This window comes from Typopeltis vanoorti, chromosome 10 (assembly GCF_054136105.1).
Source record: "Typopeltis vanoorti isolate ZY-2024b chromosome 10, IOZ_Tvanoo_1.0, whole genome shotgun sequence".
Lineage (NCBI taxonomy): Eukaryota > Metazoa > Arthropoda > Arachnida > Uropygi > Thelyphonidae > Typopeltis > Typopeltis vanoorti.
In genome coordinates, this window is record NC_143558.1 from 57,855,357 (window position 1) to 57,874,301 (window position 18,945).

The 18,945-nt window shown below is 35.9% G+C and overlaps 1 protein-coding gene across 1 annotated transcript in view; it reads right to left on the minus strand.

Moving 5' to 3' along the window:
- Positions 1–18,945, minus strand: part of LOC150102439 (1-phosphatidylinositol 4,5-bisphosphate phosphodiesterase classes I and II-like) — a 900,535-nt gene that overhangs the window by 369,136 nt on the left and 512,454 nt on the right. Inside the window, exons 12-13 of the mRNA XM_090399636.1 lie at positions 16,281–16,365; positions 16,087–16,171 (exon numbers count right to left, since the gene is read on the minus strand). Coding sequence (XP_090255762.1) covers positions 16,087–16,171; positions 16,281–16,365 — 170 coding nt within the window. The remainder of the gene's footprint in view (positions 1–16,086; positions 16,172–16,280; positions 16,366–18,945) is intronic.

Below are 18,945 nucleotides of genomic sequence, written 5' to 3' on the forward strand. Positions count from 1 at the left end.
CTCTCTAGCCAAGTGTTGAAACATTTCCCTGGTATCAGTTCTATAAAATCCGTTAAGTAACTTAAATGTTTCTATCATATCTCTCTTTTTTACCTATCAACCAACTTACACAATCCACAAACCCTCAATCTATCCAGATAAGGAACATTCCAAAGACCACTCAGAACCTTGGTCACTCACTGCTGGATCCTCTCTGCCAGTTCCTCATCCTCCAAAAAAACCCAGGTGACCAGAATGGAGCACAGTAATCCAGATTTGTTTGTATCAAGGCTTTATAAAGAGGAATGATCTCTGTTTGTTAGTGTGCTCTTCAATAACCAAGTAATCCTGTGTGCTCCCCTGGCTACTTTAGCAATGTGGCCTCTAAACTCAGTTCTCTATCTACCATTACCCCCCCCCCCCAAATCCCTGGCTTCATCAATTTCCTGGAGTGCAGTACCTTAATGTGGAACACAGCTTGTAATCTTTGTATCCCAAAATGCATAACTTTATACTTTTCCTAATTGAACTGACATCCATTATGTTTTGCTTATACTGTCATTGCTTATTAGCAGTAAAATCTTCCATACCATTCACTGCTGCTACAACACTGACACCATCATCAGGGCCCTCTTCTACAGTTCCATCTGGTCCACCAGGAGGTGGACCAGCTATATTCAAACCATCCTGCAAGCTCTCTAACCTACCTTGATTATCTATCATCCTACTCAACTTTGCATCATCAGCAAACAACTGAATATCTCCTTTCAAATTATTTCCTATATCATTTGTGCACAAATTAAACAGCAGTGGTCCAAGCACAGAGCTCTGTAGCATTTCACCAGCTACCTGTCTTCTTCTAGATTCTGCTCCCCCATATGCTACTTTTTAGTATCTGTCCATGAGCCACCCTTTTATCCATATTACCAGTTTCATATCCATCCCCATTTGATGCAGTTTGCATAAGAGTTCCATGTGGTATTCTATCAAAATCCTTTGTAAATTCCAGCATGATCATCATGTAGCCCTTTATCCAACTCAGCTGTCATCCTATTATAAAAAGTTAATAGATTACTAAAGCATAACCTACCCTTTACAAAGTCATGCTGCCCTTATATTCTTATCTACCCTTTCAGAATTATAATTTTTGATAAACCACTCCTGAAATACTGATTAGCCTATAATTTGCTACCACAGATTTAGATCCTCCTTTATGTAAAGGAATTATTTTGTCCTCCTTCCACTCTCTTGGGACTTTGCCAGAACTGACACTTTCCCTGCATATTTCTTAAAATGCAAGCCAATATCCATCCAATTTCACAGCTGTGTTTGCATTCAGATTCTGTAATCTCCTAAGTACCTCTAATTCCTCAACCTCTCATCTAACGTCAGTCCCTGTCACCTCTGCATCAACAATATCTTCACTTGGATGATATACCCCCTGCAAAATGGTCACTCGGTAGCTCAACAGTCTCATCTGCCTCTGTTACCTCTGTACTATCTGCACTCATTAAAGCTATCCTTCCATAGTTATTCTTCCCCTCCACTTGCAAAAAAAAAAAAAAAAAACCTCTTTGGGATTTCCTTTCACCTCTTTGTGTAATTTCTTCTCATAATCTGATATTTTCCCTTCCTTACCATGCTGGTCATCTTTCTTGCCTGATCCCAATTCATGAATTAGCTGGTCATCTTTCACCTTATATACCCTCCAGCATTTTATTTTTTTGCAGCTGTTTAATGATACTACTCATCCACTAACTCCTACCCAATTTACCCTCCTGACCTTGGATATATACAGTATAATATTGATTCCTCCAGATATCCCTTGACTATCTCCCATGCACTGTGAACATCCTTCCCTTGCAGAACTTTATGCCATGTTACTGCTTCAGTTGTCATAATCATCTGCCTTATAGTTTCACAAATACCTTTTTTAAACGGAATTTCCAAGTCTTGATTCCTCCCAAGTCAAGACCACATGATCACTTTCCTCAGTTGGAGGCAATGTAGCCACCTTAGTTATGAACAGGTCTTTAGGGTCAATATGGTATCATTAAAACACTAACCAATAGCGCCTATAACCTTTGTTCCAATGATTTGTCTCTTACAGCAGAACTTACTGTTTAATCATATCATTATTATTATTACCCAAGACCTCATGGAGTCAAAGTCTCATCTAGGAGGTCCTTTTATCATACACACAGCTCATCATACCGTGCCTTAAACACACTCAAATTCTCTGCAGACACCACACTCACAGGCAAGGCATTCCAATCATTCACAACTCTGCATGCAAAAAACTTGCTTCTCACTCCCCTGCTCACACCCTCTTTATACAGCTTCCATCATATACATCACGCCTTCTTATCTAATGGCTACAGTTCTCACAGTATCAAAAAAATAAACCTTCCCCAATCCTCGACCTGTTAGAAAGATTTATTAATGCTGTCATCATTTCCTATGTCTGAGGCACTTAAAAAAATAGCCAGAATCTTAAAGAAATACAATCTCTGCATGGCTTTTATGCCCCACATGTCTGTTCTTATATGCTCTTCAGTTCCCTCCTCTCTCTCTCTCTCTCTCTCTCTCTGTCTGTGCTGGAGCATGTAAAATGCCCTGTTCATGCAAGTTGGCTTACTATGGACAGACAGGAAAATCAGCCAACATTGGCATGGAAGAATTCAAAAAATACATCTGCAGTCATTACTATGGTCAATAGGACCTAGCAGACCATGCTGTAGATACGACTCATAGCATCAATTTGAAACAGACCACCATACTCTATTACAGTAAATTTAGAAAAGAAAGGCTATTTTTGAAATCTGCAGCTACTATCAGAAATCAACCTCATTTAAATAAATATGGTTGCATTAAACTTCCCAAAATATGGGAAACATTAATGCTTCAAGATCCCAGTTTATATTCTAGGCTGCCAATAACCTAGGATCGCTACAAAATTAATAACGGAAAAAACTCATGTACAAAGATTATTTAATAGTATAATTTTTGCCTGTGTGTCACAGGCATCTTCAGTACATATTAAGTTCAAATTAAACAATAGCTGACAATTCCAAAAAGCGCCACCTAAGTAGCTGGTGTAAGATAACCAAAAAGGTCAATAAATTTCCTAAAAAAATAAAAAATAAAAAATAAAAAAAATAATAAAATAAAATAAAAAAATCAATACAATAAAAAGTTAGGAAACATTAGCTGATTTGTAAAGTACTATCTCCCATAAAGGGACAGACGTAAGCCGTCAGATCTGTTTAAGTTAGGAGAACGAAGCAGAGTTTCACATGTTTCTTTATAAAGGCATTCCATGAGTAACCGACTTTTGTAAAGAACTCTTGTCTTTCTCCAATGAACTCTATGTCTAGTGAAGATGGCATGTTCTGCAAGTCCAGACTTTTCAGGTTTAAAGTATTCAATATAAGATTGGTGTTCTTCTAGCCAAATAGAGGCAGATCTTCCCGTTTGTCCAAAATAAGATAATCCACAAGAGCACGGAATCTGGTAGACACCTGGATGATTAAGATGTGGAAGCTTGTCCTTAGGAGAAGTGAGAAAGGTGGAGATTTTTCTAAACGGTCGAAAGGCAACAAAAATATTCAGTGGGTTTAAAACTTTTGCTATACGTTCACTGATGCCTTGTACATAAGGGATAGGAATGCGCGTTATTTCTTCTGTTTGAAGAGGAAGACATATTAAAACTACTCAAAGGTCTTTTGAGTAGTTTTAAGCTTCATTGAGATGATATCAACATTGTGGAATTCAGATTGTGAGAACAGATTAAGAATATATTATTCCTTTAGAAATATATACACATTTGCACAAGAATAATGTTTAATTTGCCAAATATTTCGGTCTGAATATTACAGATCATCTTCAGTGGCTAAATAGGAATAGTTTTAAAAAACAAAGTGGAATACGAACAATTGATCATTCACACATAGAACGAGCCACGTGATGTCATATCGCTAAGTATTAGAAGAGTAAACATTTTTAAAGTCATAATTAAAGATATTAATTCATAAATTCATATAATAATCTTAAATAACATTAGACTAATATAGGAAATTTACAAAAAAAAAAAAAAAAAATGTGTTATCCTGATTAAACTTTCCCAAATTTTTGATATAGATATATAGTGTCATTACGATTCAAGTAAGGACGTTGAAGTAAGGCCTCCACACTTTCTTAAATAAACATTCAAATTTGTAGCGACATCTGAGTAAGAGGAGAGACTTGGACCAAAGGATGTTGTGGCTTGTTCCTAATCCATGCTGAGCTAATCCAGATTTCTCAGGTTTGTTGTGGAATTGATGACTGATGCTCTTGAATTCTTTTTTCTATAAAACGTCCAGTTTGTCCAAAGTAGGAAAGATTACAATTACAAGGAACGTGATACACACCAGGTAGAGACAAGGGTGAGCGTTTATCTTTAGATGAAGGAAAATGGGTGGATAATTTGTTAATAGGTGTATAAGTCGCTGTTAAATCATATTTCTTCAGAATTCTTGAAATTGGTTCTGAAATCCCAGAAACGTAAGGAATTGGAACTCGACGTATTGAATTTTTGCTGTTCTGTATTGGATTGTAAGAATCAAAAAGATGTTGTATACTCTTTTCGGAGAAGCCATTTAGTTTCATGTGATGTTTGATAGTCGAAAGTTCTTTCTTTAATAAATGAAAAGTTGAACAGTTAGTTTTGGCTTGTCGGATTAAACATTTTATGATTCCTGTTTTTTGACAAGGATGATGAGCAGATTCTTTGAGAATATAATGACCTGTGAAAGTTGGTTTTCTGTAAACCTTGTCAAACATGTATATATTTCCAATCATTATGTCACAAGTTGGTTTTCCAGGATTTCAGAACCAATTTCAAGAATTCTGAAGAAATATGATTTAACAGCCACTTATACACCTATTAACAAATTATCCGCCCATTTTCCTTCATCTAAAGATAAATGCTCAACCTTGTCTCTACTTGGCGTGTATCAAGTTCCTTGTAATTGTAATCTTTCCTACTTTGGACAAACTGGACGTTCTATAGAAAAAAGAATTCAAGAGCATCAGTCATCAATTCAACACAACAAACCTGAGAAATCTGGATTAGTTCAGCATGGATTAGAAACAAGCCACAACATCCTTTGGTCCAAGACTCTCCTCCTACACAGCTGTCGCTACAAATTTGAACATTTATTTAAAGAAAGTGCAGAGGCCTTACTTCAACATCCTAACTTGAATCGTAACGACTGTATATCTATATAAAAAATTTGGGAAAGTTTAATCAGGATGACACATTAATTTTTTTTTTTTTTTTTTTTTTTGTAAATTTCCTATATTAGTCTAATGTTATTTAAGATTATTATATGAATTTCTGAATTAATATCTTTAATTATGACTTTAAAAATGTTTAAAGTCATTTAAACATTTTTAAAGTCATACCGCGCGATGTCATATCGCTAATACTTAGCGATATGACATCACGTGGCTCGTTCTATGTGTGAATGATCAATTGTTCGTATTCCACTTTGTTATTTAAAACTATTCCTATGTAGCCACCGAAGATGGTCTGTAATATTCAGACCGAAATATTTGGCAAATTAAACATTATTCTTGTGCAAACGTGTATATATTTCTAATCGTTATGTCACAAGTATCGTTAAAAAATCATATTATTCCTTTCCTTCATAGTTACATGTTGATCAGCACTCATTATTAAAAATTATGGAAACAAGTAGTATGTTATAGTAAAACTTCAGTTTAATATAAACCAAAATAATCACTCGACTTTTGACCTTCATATCAAGGTCATCATCTGGAGTATACAAAGTAACAAACTACATTTTATGCTAAAGTCACAATAATTTTGTCAGCCAGTTAAAACTGGCCTGACCTCTGGTGGGAAAAAACCCTTACTACAACCAAGCTAGAGTTCTGTTATTATTATTTTTTATTTGGTTACAAATTATTAAGAGATATATTAAGCTAGAGAGCAGCATGCTCTCACATAATTACTCACATAAATTAGAAAAAAAAACAATATCGATGGTGGCCAATAAGAGCTGAAATTATATGGTTGCAGAGATGCTAGCAAACGGGAGAAAGAGATGCCATGATAGAAACCTAAAAACTACTGAATCCTCTGAATGTCTGCTAGTTTGTGGGTTTTCAATACAGTTCTAGTCACCTGATGCTATGGTTTAGTGGACAGCATTATATGTACAGCTAAATTTCTGGAAGAATTGTCATCTAGCTGTTTTTGGATGGGCAATATACATTTATTAACCTTATTACACATCCATGGTGTTTCCAGCCTAATATGAAGATGATTTGCACTTCTGCAATCCTCTGGATATTATAGGAAAGAAATTAAACATTATTCTTGTGCAAACGTGTATATATTTCTAATCATTATGTCACAAGTATCGTTAAAAAATCATATTATTCCTTTCCTTCATAGTTACATGTTGATCAGCACTCATTATTAAAAATTATGGAAACAAGTAGTATGTTATAGTAAAACTTCAGTTTAATATAAACCAAAATAATCACTCGACATTTGACCTTCATATCAAGGTCATCATCTGGAGTATACAAAGTAACAAGCTACATTTTATGCTAAAGTCACAATAATTTTGTCAGCCAGTTAAAACTGGCCTGACCTCTGGTGGGAAAAAACCCTTACTACAACCAAGCTAGAGTTCTGTTATTATTATTTTTTATTTGGTTACAAATTATTAAGAGATATATTAAGCTAGAGAGCAGCATGCTCTCACATAATTACTCACATAAATTAGAAAAAAAAAACAATATCGATGGTGGCCAATAAGAGCTGAAATTATATGGTTGCAGAGATGCTAGCAAACGGGAGAAAGAGATGCCATGATAGAAACCTAAAAACTACTGAATCCTCTGAATGTCTGCTAGTTTGTGGGTTTTCAATACAGTTCTAGTCACCTGATGCTATGGTTTAGTGGACAGCATTATATGTACAGCTAAATTTCTGGAAGAATTGTCATCTAGCTGTTTTTGGATGGGCAATATACATTTATTAACCTTATTACACATCCATGGTGTTTCCAGCCTAATATGAAGATGATTTGCACTTCTGCAATCCTCTGGATATTATAGGAAAGATTTGTGTGGGGGAGGAGGGGGGGACAAAAAACAGAATACTCTACTCCAACCTTAGTAGATTTCCCAAGCTTCAATACAATAGGAGTGAGGATCTATCTATTAAGATTTTTCTATCACTATATCTGCAGTAGTATGTCTCTTGCATGTGTCTTACACATATTAATGTGTACGATAAGTTTCCATATGGTTTCTGGTTTAACTGGACTGTGAAGTACTGGATATATTTAATCAGGCAATACAGAAGGGAGATGATATTATCAATGAAGTATGACTTGTAAGTCTGTGATGTTTAGGTAGAGATCTTCAGTTGGTGAAGGAGCAACTGTGTAGCCTGTTCTTGTAAGTTTTTTCCAGCTTTTTTGCAGTTGCTTTTCATTATTTCCAACTCATGGCTACTATTCTGGCAATGTTTCCGATCTCTACATAGCTAAAACATTTTGCCTTGGGTAGTTCTTCTCCCCCCCCCCACTCAAAAAAATGATCATATGAACTAGAATGCAAGCAATGATGTCTGTATACACTGGAAAATTCACCATAACTTGAGTTGTGCTACACTGACAAAATTTGGTACAGACGTTTTCATCTGTATAGTGAAGGGGACCTCACCAGAAACCCATTTGGGGGGATCTTCACTTGAGATATCCTTTTTTTTATGTTACTTATTTTACCCATTTTAAGAATGCCTTGGTAGGGATTTTATCACTGCTTTCTATATATTCTATTAATGTGTCACCCTATTATTAAATAATAGAGATCAGAGAAAGTTGTAGAAAGTTTACCACCAGGTTACAAAAGCATATTACACTTGACAAGAAATTATATTCTTAAAATATTTTACTCTAGTGTTGTAAACACTAGTCTACATGATTGGTCTACTTGATATAGAGCTGTTGACATCACATCAACTGCTTCAGTATTCCATAATGAAAAAACATTATGGGGAAGAACCACTATCCAGTCAACAGCTTTTATATATCTTGAAAATTTTCAAAAATACAAAATTTTCTATATGTATCTCTCTCTCTCTCTCTCCCTCCCTCTCTCTATATTTTTTTTTTTGCAAACAGCGAGCATGATGGAAACTAATTGTTTACTATGTAACTATAGCACTAATTTTGATGTCATGAAGTTGATTTAAAATAAAAACATTAAATTTTATGAAAATATCATCTAAACTTCAAGTGTTCAAAATATTTTATTGGGCATATTTCAAAATTACCTTATAAAAAAAAAAAAGGGTGCTTAAGGATCAAAGCTGTATAACTGAGAGGAGACCTCCACATAGCCTTTAAAGGAATGCGGAGAACTGACCAGGGTTTCGGACCTAATGTCCAATCCTCACCTTCTCGTGGTGCACCCTGTTGGCTATCTACCTGGATAATGAACGAACGAGGATGGGCTGGCAATTTGGGATTTAGCAGACAAAATTGTATTCTTATTGGCTTAAACCAATATAGAAAATGATTGTACAACATGACAAAATTGTATTCTTATTGGCTTAAACCAATATAGAAAATGATGGTACAACATAACAAAATTTCATGCCGGCTGGGGGAGTCGTCCGGTTAAACAAGGCCCCCGTTGTTTTCGCCAGGGAACCAGGGCGAACATCGAAAAGTCAGCCACTGGAACAAATCTGAAAGCACACTCCAACTCAACATCACCAGAGTTAAAGATCGGTACTATCAACATAAGAAGCCTGAATGGCAAAGAAATGGAGCTAGCAGAAGAATTAGATAAGTACCAGATTGACATAATAGGGGTGACTGAAACAAAAAGACAAAAACTGGCGAGATCTTTCTGAGCAATAAATACAAAATGTTATATTCAGGAAATGACAATCAAGGAAAAGAAGGAGTAGCCATAGTATTCAACACAAAATACGAGGCTAATCTTCTTGAATGGCAGGCAGTCTCAAGTAGAGTGATGTGGGCAAATATCAGAATGGAGAATTGGACAATGAGACTTGTGCCTATGGTCCCACAGAAGGTTCTACTAAGGTAGAAGCGGAGGAATTTTTTGATGCTTTAGAAAAAAGCAACTGACACAATGAAAAAGGAAAAGTTGGTCCTTGTTGGGGATCTAAATAGTAGAGTAGGAAATGATTGTCAGACATACAAAAATATTTTGGGAAAATTTGGAGAAAAGAGCAAAGCTAATAATAATGGGAAATACTTGTTGGATTTCTGCTCAGTACATGCACTGGTTATTACTAACACCATGTTCCATCATAAAAATGTGCACAAATTCACATGGAGAGAAGAGGCAAGGAATAAGAAAAGTCTCATTGACCATGTTATTGTTGATAGTGATGTTTTCTCCCTGGTGCAGGACACCAGAGTGTACAGAGAATTTGAAATTGGAAGTGATCCCTATTTAGTTTTGAGCAGGAAAAAATTGAATTTCATATCGAAAAGAATAACGTAAGAAAGTTTTAAAGTGAATAAAAGTTGAGCAGCTCTCAAATGTGAACTGCAAACTAAAATACACAAAGATTATTGAAGAATAAATGAAAGAGTTTGAGAATAGCAACCAAACCTTGGAGATTCAATGGCAAGTCTTGAAGAAAACCCTGATTGATTCAGCCAGAGAGGCATGTGGTGAGGTTGCCTGCAAGGATAAAAAAATCAGAACTCCATGGCGGACACAGGAAGTTAAAGAGGCAGTGAAGGAAAAGAAGAAAGCATATCAAAAGTTCCTGGCAAATAAGTCAGCTTTTGCTCTTAGAGAATACAGAGACAAATGCAAGAATGCTAAACACTGTGTAAAACTAGCTAAACAAAAGTCATGGGAGGACTTTGGCAAGAACATAGAAAATAAATATCAAGAAGGTGGTAAGATATTCTGGAGGTTGTGGAAGAAGCTTAGAAATGGAGGAAAAAGTGCTGTAAAAGGAGTTAGAGATGATAAAGGTGACATGAAAACTGGAGAAAAAGATATCCTCGAAGTATGGAGTAAATACTTTGAAAAATTGCTAAATGAAACAAGCAGCGAGAGCACAGTGGTAAAAAACACTCAACAGGCATACAGTCAGGAATACATATCCATACTTGAAGTAGAAAAAGCCATCAAAGGGCTTGAAATGTGGAAAGGCAGCAGGAGTCGATGATATTCGACCAGAAATGCTGAAGTATGGTGGTATAAAAGTCTTACAGTGGCTGCACTGCATAATTCAGAAAGTCTGGACAGAGGGACGAATTCCTGATGATTGGAGTAGAGCTCTAATGGTACCCATATATAAAAAGGGAAATAAAACTGAATGTGAGAATTACTGAGGTATTTCCCTACTGAGTGTCCCTGGCAAGATCTATGCATGTCTACTTGAGAAACGGTTGAGAAGAATTGTGGAAGAAACGTTTGGTGAAGAACAAGCTGGATTCAGGCCAAATAGAGGCTGTCAGGATCAGATCTTCACTTTACGACAAACATGTTGTTTATTATTTTAACGGTATAATAGAACACAGAAACTAAGTAAATAATTAATTTATTAACTCTGAAGATGCTAATTAATTTATCAGCATCTTCAGAGCACAAAAACACTGTTTGTCACAATACGTGAGACTAAAACAACATGGTGTACTTAAACAAAATTGTAGCAGCAACACAAAGACTAAAGTCCTGATTTTGGCGCCCTCTATCTGAAAAAAAAAAAAAAAACTATCATATATTACTAGAGTCCTAGAAAAGTGCTAGTTTTTTCTTAATATGACTGTCTCCCAGATCTTCAGCAAGTTAATACAGCCATATTTGTTGAGATTTGGAGTGTGTTTTAGGGCTTCTGTCGCCTCTAAGAACAATCTCTCTGATTTATACGGGTTTCTGTGTAGTACTTTTGTGTTTTTCCAGTTGATCCTGTGTGCAGGGGTATCCAGAGCATGGTCTGCTAGGCCCAACTTCCCATAATGATAATTCCGGACGTATCGTTTATGTTCGCTGATGCGGATATTCACAGTTCTTCCTGTTTGACCGTAGTAGGCTTGATTGCATGAGCAGGGTACTTGGTAGACTCCTGGATGTGATAAAGGAGGAATGCTGTCCTTAGGTGAGTGGATGAGGGTGGCTAATTTGCTATATGGTCTGAATGTAGTGCGTAGTTTATGTTTATTGAGAATTCTTGAGATCTTTTCGGATGTGCCTTTAATGTAAGGGATGGTGACTGTTTTGTTGTCGTTCTCTATGGTGGATGGTAGGAGGGGTTTCTTAGGAGTGTTTAGTATTTTGTTTATTTTATGTGGATTGTAGCCGTTGGCCAAGAAGGTGTGGCGTAAGTGAGTCAGTTCAGCAGTAAGAGCCTTGTCATTGGAACAGATTGCTCTCGCTCTATGGGTTAGCGTTTTTAATATGCCATATTGTTGAGAAGGATGATGGTGTGATTGTTTGTGTAAGTATCTGCCTGTATGTGTGGGTTTTCTAAAAACTGAAAATGATAAGGAACCATCTGGGAGACGTGTGATGAGTGTATCCAGGAAGGGCAGACAGTTGTTGGCTTCCAGTTCCATAGTAAAGTGGATTTTTGGATGTTGGCTATTTAAATGTGCTAAGAATGTTTTCAATGTCTCAGGGCCATGTGGCCAAATAGCAAGCACATCATCAACATAACGTAGCCAAAGTGTTGGTTTGAGAGTGGCTGTATTGATTGTTTTTTTTTTTCAGGTGTTCTATGTAAAAGTTGGCTGGGGGGGGGGGGAGCCCATGGCTGTCCCATCAATTTGTTTGTATATTTTCCCTTTCCATGTGAAATATCCTGCATGTATTGTGAATTTGAATAGTTCAAATATATCAGGGGGGAAGTGTGACTTCAGTAGATTGAGGGTTTCTATTAGTGGTACATTTGTGAATAGTGAAGTGATCTCAAAGCTTACTATTAAGTCTGAGCTTTTTAGGGTAAGGTGTTGTAAGATGCTTTTTAGGTGTGCTGAATTTTTGACAAAGGAGGGATAATTGTTAGTGCGAGTGGCTAGTAGCTTCGCTAAATGTTTAGCCAGTTTGTATGTGGGACTGTTTATACTGTTCACAATTGGGCGTAGGGGTGTGCCTGGTTTGTGAATTTTTGGTGATCCATATATCCTCGGTGTTTTAATATGGAAGGGTTTGAGTTTGTTAACTGTGTCTTTGGGCCAGGAAGTGACTTTTTTTAATAATTTTCGTGCTTTATTCTTTTGTGTGTTGGTGGGATTGCGATCTATAATTTTGTATGTTGACTGATCTTGTAATAGTGTGTGCATTTTGTTTTCATATTCAGTTGTGTCCATCACCACGGTTGCATTTCCTTTGTCTGCTTTTGTTATGGTAATCTGGCTGTTGTTGTGTAGCTCTTTTATAGCAATGAATTCCTTATGTGGGATATTATTTTTGGGAGGCTTGGACTTGATTAGGATGTTGGCCACATCTAAACGTATGTTGTTAGCTATTGTTGGAGGCAGGTCGTATATTCCTCGTTCGACGGACGTCATTATTTCGGCTTTTGGAACTTGCTTGGGAGTTATGGCAAAGTTATGCCCTCGACTTAAAGCAGTCGTGGCCTCTTTGCTTAAAGTGAGTGACGATAGATTCACGACGACGAGGTCTTGTTGTAATTGCAGTCGTTGTATGGTGTTCCGTTGTTGTAGATTTTCGAACTTATTTTGGTGCCGGTTTTTGACTCTGTCGAATTCTTTTTTTGCCGTTGCGTCGGTGATGTTCTCTAAGATCTGCCAAAGTTCCGTATTTAGAATATTATGCAGTGATTCTCGTAATGCGCTGATGGTTGTATTTGCTTGTGCTAATTCCCGGCGAATGGTGTTAATCTGTTCCCGTAACAGCGCTACACTCGCTCGTTTATAGATGCGTTGGGCTTTGGCCGAGTGGAACTTGTTTTTGATTTTAAAACAGTTCGGCATTAATTTGGTGTCTCGGCACCTCTTTAAGAAGGCTAACCTGTTTAGTTGCCGCGCCAATTTCAACAAAGTGGAAGTTGAAATTGGCGTGGCAACTTGAATCTCCAAGGTTTGGTTGCTATTCTCAAACTCTTTCATTTATTCTTCAATAATCTTTGTGTATTTTAATTTGCAGTTCACATTTGAGAGCTGCTCAACTTTTATTCACTTTAAAACTTTCTTACGTTATTCTTTTCGATATGAAATTCAATTTTTTCCTGCTCAAAACTAAATAGGGATCACTTCCAATTTCAAATTCTCTGTACACTCTGGTGTCCTGCACCAGGGAGAAAACATCACTATCAACAATAACATGGTCAATGAGACTTTTCTTATTCCTTGCCTCTTCTCTCCATGTGAATTTGTGCACATTTTTATGTTGGAACATGGTGTTAGTAATAACCAGTGCATGTACTGAGCAGAAATCCAACAAGTATTTCCCATTATTATTAGCTTTGCTCTTTTCTCCAAATTTTCCCAAAATATTTTTGTATGTCTGACAATCATTTCCTACTCTACTATTTAGATCCCCAACAAGGACCAACTTTTCCTTTTTCATTGTGTCAGTTGCTTTTTTCTAAAGCCTCAAAAAATTCCTCCACTTCTACCTTAGTAAAACCTTCTGTGGGACCATAGGCACAAGTCTCATTGTCCAATTCCCCATTCTGATATTTGCCCAATCACTCTACTAGAGACTGCCTGCCATTCAAGAAGATTAGCCTCGTATTTTGTGTTGAATACTATGGCTACTCCTTCTTTTCCTTGATTGTCATTTCCTGAATATAACATTTTGTATTTATTGCTCAGAAAGATCTCGCCAGTTTTTGTCTTTTTGTTTCAGTCACCCCTATTATGTCAATCTGGTACTTATCTAATTCTTCTGCTAGCTCCATTTCTTTGCCATTCAGGCTTCTTATGTTGATAGTACCGATCTTTAACTCTGGTGATGTTGAGTTGGAGTGTGCTTTCAGATTTGTTCCAGTGGCTGACTTTTCGATGTTCGCCCTGGTTCCCTGGCGAAAACAACGGGGGCCTTGTTTAACCGGACGACTCCCCCAGCCGGGATGAAATTTTGTCATGTTGTACCATCATTTTCTATATTGGTTTAAGCCAATAAGAATACAATTTTGTCATGTTGTACCATCATTTTCTATATTGGTTTAAGCCAATAAGAATACAATTTTGTCATGTTGTACCATCATTTTCTATATTGGTTTAAGCCAATAAGAATACAATTTTGTCTGCTAAATCCCAAATTGCCAGCCCATCCTCGTTCGTTCACTATCCAGGTAGATACCCAACAGGGTGCACCACGAGAAGGTGAGGATTGGACATTAGGTCCGATCTGGGAGACAGTCATATTAAGAAAAAACTAGCACTTTTCTAGGACTCTAGTAATATATGATAGTTTTTTTTTTCCCCCCCCAGATAGAGGGTGCCAAAATCAGGACTTTAGTCTTTGTGTTGCTGCTACAATTTTGTTTAAGTACACCAAGTTGTTTTAGTCTCGTGTATTGTGGCAAAGAGTGTTTTTGTGCTCTGAAGATGCTGGTTATAATACCAGCGAAATATCAGCATCAAGTTAATAAATTAATTATTTACTTAGTTTCTCTGTTCTATTATACCGTTAAAATAATAAACAACATGTTCGACGAACACATAAGTCTGTCCACACGTTTACGACAAACAGTTGAGAAAGCATGGAAATATAACAAAGATCTGTATTTAAGTTTTGTCGATCTGGAAAAGGCATATGACGAGGTGCCAAGGGAGAAGCTATTCAATGCGCTACAATTATATGGTGTCAATGGGGCATTATATCAAGCAATACTTAGTCTTTATTTGTGTTGTAAGTCAGCAGTTAGAATTGAAGGAAGTACAGGAAGATGGTTTAATGTTAAATCTGGTGTGAGACAAGGATGTACATTATCCCCTCTGTTATTCATTATCTATATGGATCACATTATGAAGGAAAGTGGTATTAAGCATGATATCAAAATTGGAGATGTTAATGTCAGCTCTTTGCTTTATGCGGATGATGTTATACTTCTAAATAAATCCGCTACAAGTTTGCAAGATTCCCTGACTAAATTGAATAACTGTTGTAATAGATATGGTATGAAGGTCAGCAATAAAAAGACAAAGACAATGAAAATAGGCAGAATCATTGAAAATGTCAACTGTGTTGTAAATGGAGAACCTATGGAACAAGTAAAACATTTCAGCTACTTAGGCACGATTTTTAGTGAAGATGGTAAATTGAATATAGAGATAGACAACAGAATCAACAAAGCTGGTATGGCGGGAAGTCAACTGAATAAATTCATATGGAATAAGAGAGAAATTAGTCGGAACACTAAATTAGTTGTATAGCAAACAGTGTTCAAACCAGTTTTAACTTATGGATCTGAGAGCTGGGTCAGAAGTAAAACACTTGACCAAAGACTAGAAACTGCAGATATGAGAGTCCTGAGAAAGATTAGAGGCATGACAGATGGCATCAATGGCAATATCATATTAAAAATGAGGATATTAGGAAAGAACTTGACATTGTCAGCATCCAGGAATGCATTAGCAGAACTAATCTCAGGTGGTTTGGTCACTTAAACAGAATGGGCGAGGAAAGATTAGCAAAACAAGATTGGCAGGAAAATGACCCAGAGGAAGACCAAGATATAAGTGGATTGATATGGTACAAAGTGGCTTAGACGATAGAAATATAAGATCTGATAGTGTTGGAGTCTTGACAAGTAACAGACTTATTTGGAGGAAAATTGTAGATAGGAAGTTAGTAATGATGTAAATTTTTTGTTGTAATGATGTTGCTTGAGGGTACATGTCAGGAATTTGATGATGATGATGAAGAAAAAAAATTAGACTAGTGTTCCTTTTTGACATTGTTGAGATGATTTTGAAATAGCATAACTATGTAAACATTTATAATCTGTAATATATCAACACATAATACAATGATTGGGAAGGAGAAAAATTATACCGAAATTTCACTTTTTTTTTTTTTTTTTTACATATATCAGTAAAATTACAATACCTTGAGGATAATGTTTTTTTTTATTTTTTATTATAATTTTCCTGAGAAGTTGATTAGGTGATGGTAATGGCTGTCCTGGTTTCAACTATAAAGAAAAAAAATGAATTTTGAGATTTAAAAATATTGTAATGGATATTAATACATCAAGAGATAATAAAATACATGCAGAATTTACAAGATCACTATGAACTTACAGGATGAGTGGCAATCGCTTCAGTCAACAGCTTGTCACCAAATAACTTGTGACAGTACATTGCCATTTTGGCTTGTTGCTTGGGTCTGCATAATTAAATTAAATGATAGCTTGAATACATGTATTCAGATCAAGTTAGATAAGTAAATTGTTTTATGTAATTCATATTTGAATGGGTACAATTTACAAGTAAAGTTCTAACTGGTTCCATTATTATCATAATGTCAGCTAATAAAAATCTATATATGTGAAGTACAATCAAATGAATTACATAGTCTTTCAACTATTTCATAATTACAATCATAATTTCAGAAGAAAATCACTTGCTCAACAATCAATCATTATACTATGATTTCCTACTGTAGAAAAACCTATCAAATGGCATAAATTTTAAAGAAACACCAAACAGCTTTATTTGAAATGCCTTAATCCTCTTTGGTCTATTAACAGCTTTATGTCACTGAGCTCATCCTATTGATTTTTCTTGGAATTTTGAAATCAAGCAGTATAGCATGAAAGACTAGCCTATAACACATTGTGATTCTATCAATTATTTATTTTTGTACTTACAAGCACAAAGTTATTATGAATGAATTAGGTGATAGCAACAAGAAAATAGAGTCTATTAGTCAAGAGATTGTCTTAATGATTTCTTCTTACAATATATAATGCGATTCAAAAATAGAGCAATTATTCCTGTATTTATAATTCTAGGTTGCAATACAGTCAACTAATTAATTACAATGGAGGAGAAAGACAAGCAATTTTTTTTAGAACTTAGTAAACAATAATATTAATTTCTGGGAATTTGGTTTTTTTTTTTATAAGTGTGTAACAGTGTGTGCTGTTTAGGGAAAAGAACGTATAAATTATTATTATAATAATCCTAAGATCCCCATGGAGTCAAACACTCATCCAGGAGTGTTTGGCCCTATTCCACGCTCTCAGGCAATGCATTCCAATCATTCACAATTCTCTATGCAAAAAAACCTGTTTCTCACTCCCTTGCTTATTTCTTCCTTGTACATCTTCCAGGGATGACCTCTTGTTCTTCCCAAATCTCCCACCATTTTTATGAAAAACATCTTCAATGTTAATCCTATAACAATTCAATGTTCATCCTATAACCCATTACCAACTTGTATGTCTTTATCATATCACCATCTAGCTCCTATTCACCAGACTGCAAACTGCATTGTTTCAACCTTTCTTCACATTAAACATTCCAGAGATCAGAAACTATTTTAGTCAATCGCCTCTGGACCTTTCCAACATCTCTTCATTCTATTGAAAAACTGGTAACCAAATCTGTGCACAGCAGTCCATATGTAGCCTAATGAAGACCTTATTACTTCTTCATACAAGTCAGTGTCCTCCGCATCACTGTCAGGATTCGTTGTGTTGTTCTCACAATTTTGACAATGTGTCCTCTAAATTTTAGATCCTTATCCACCATCACCCAAAGATCTCTTATTTTCTCCACATCCAACAATATATCTCCATCAACGGTAAATTCTATATCCTATCTTTGTTTTCTGAATTTTAAAACCTTACATTTTGCAACATCACACTAGAAACCCCATTCTCATGTCAATTCATTCAGTCTATTCAAGTCTTCTTGTAAACCACAACATCTGCTCTACTCCTCATAATTTGTCCCAACATTGAATCATCTGAAAACAATTGAATATCCCCCATTTAATTCTTCCCTAATATCATTAACATACAGGTTAAACAGCAACGGCCATAGAAGAGAACCCTGAGGCACACCAATAACGACTTTCCTCTTTTGGGATATTGCTCCCTCATACACAGCTTGTTGATACCTATCAGACAGCAAATCTCCAGTCCAATGCAATAGTCTAATATCCAACCCTATCTGTTCTAGTTTGACTATCAATTTATAATGTGGTAATCTATCAAAAGCCTTTGCAAAATCTAAGCATGCTACTAATCTAAGTATATCCATCTCCCACATCTATATAATGCTGCTGTCACTTTATTGTAATACGTAAGTAAATTACTTACTTATTACAACGTAAGACTTACATTAAACAACTATGTCAAGGCAGATGTTAACTCCCTGGCACATACCTTCAAAATACATGGCAATATATCATCAAGTCCCAAAGACTTATTAACATCAAGTTTGCTTAATTCCCTGTATGTCTTCCTCAATCAGAGTCAGTCTCTCCTCCACTGCTTTCAAACTCTCCATGATGTTCCATTCACAAAGATGCAAGACCTTTATGAACTGCTCATTAAATATCTAATCTATATCCTTATATCATTTTCTCCAATCAATATCATCCTACCTTATTATTATTTTATTTATTTTTTTGTTGTGCTGGCTACATATCAAAAGAACTCCGCAGGATTTTTTTGGGCTTCATTAACCAACTGTTGCTCATACTTAACTTTTGCTACCAGCCGAGTCACCCTCCTTGCCTGTTCTACTCCTCATGGAATTTATTATTACGACTTCTCTTATGTTGTCTCCAACAATGCCTTCTTTCTCTATATTGCATGCTTAATCTCTTCATTCATCCATTTCATCCTACTTTATTTAACCTTCTGACCCTTGGAATACATTTAGACATTGCTTCTTGAATATCACCCAAGCAGCACTGATCTCCTTATTACCCAACACCTCATTCCACGATACA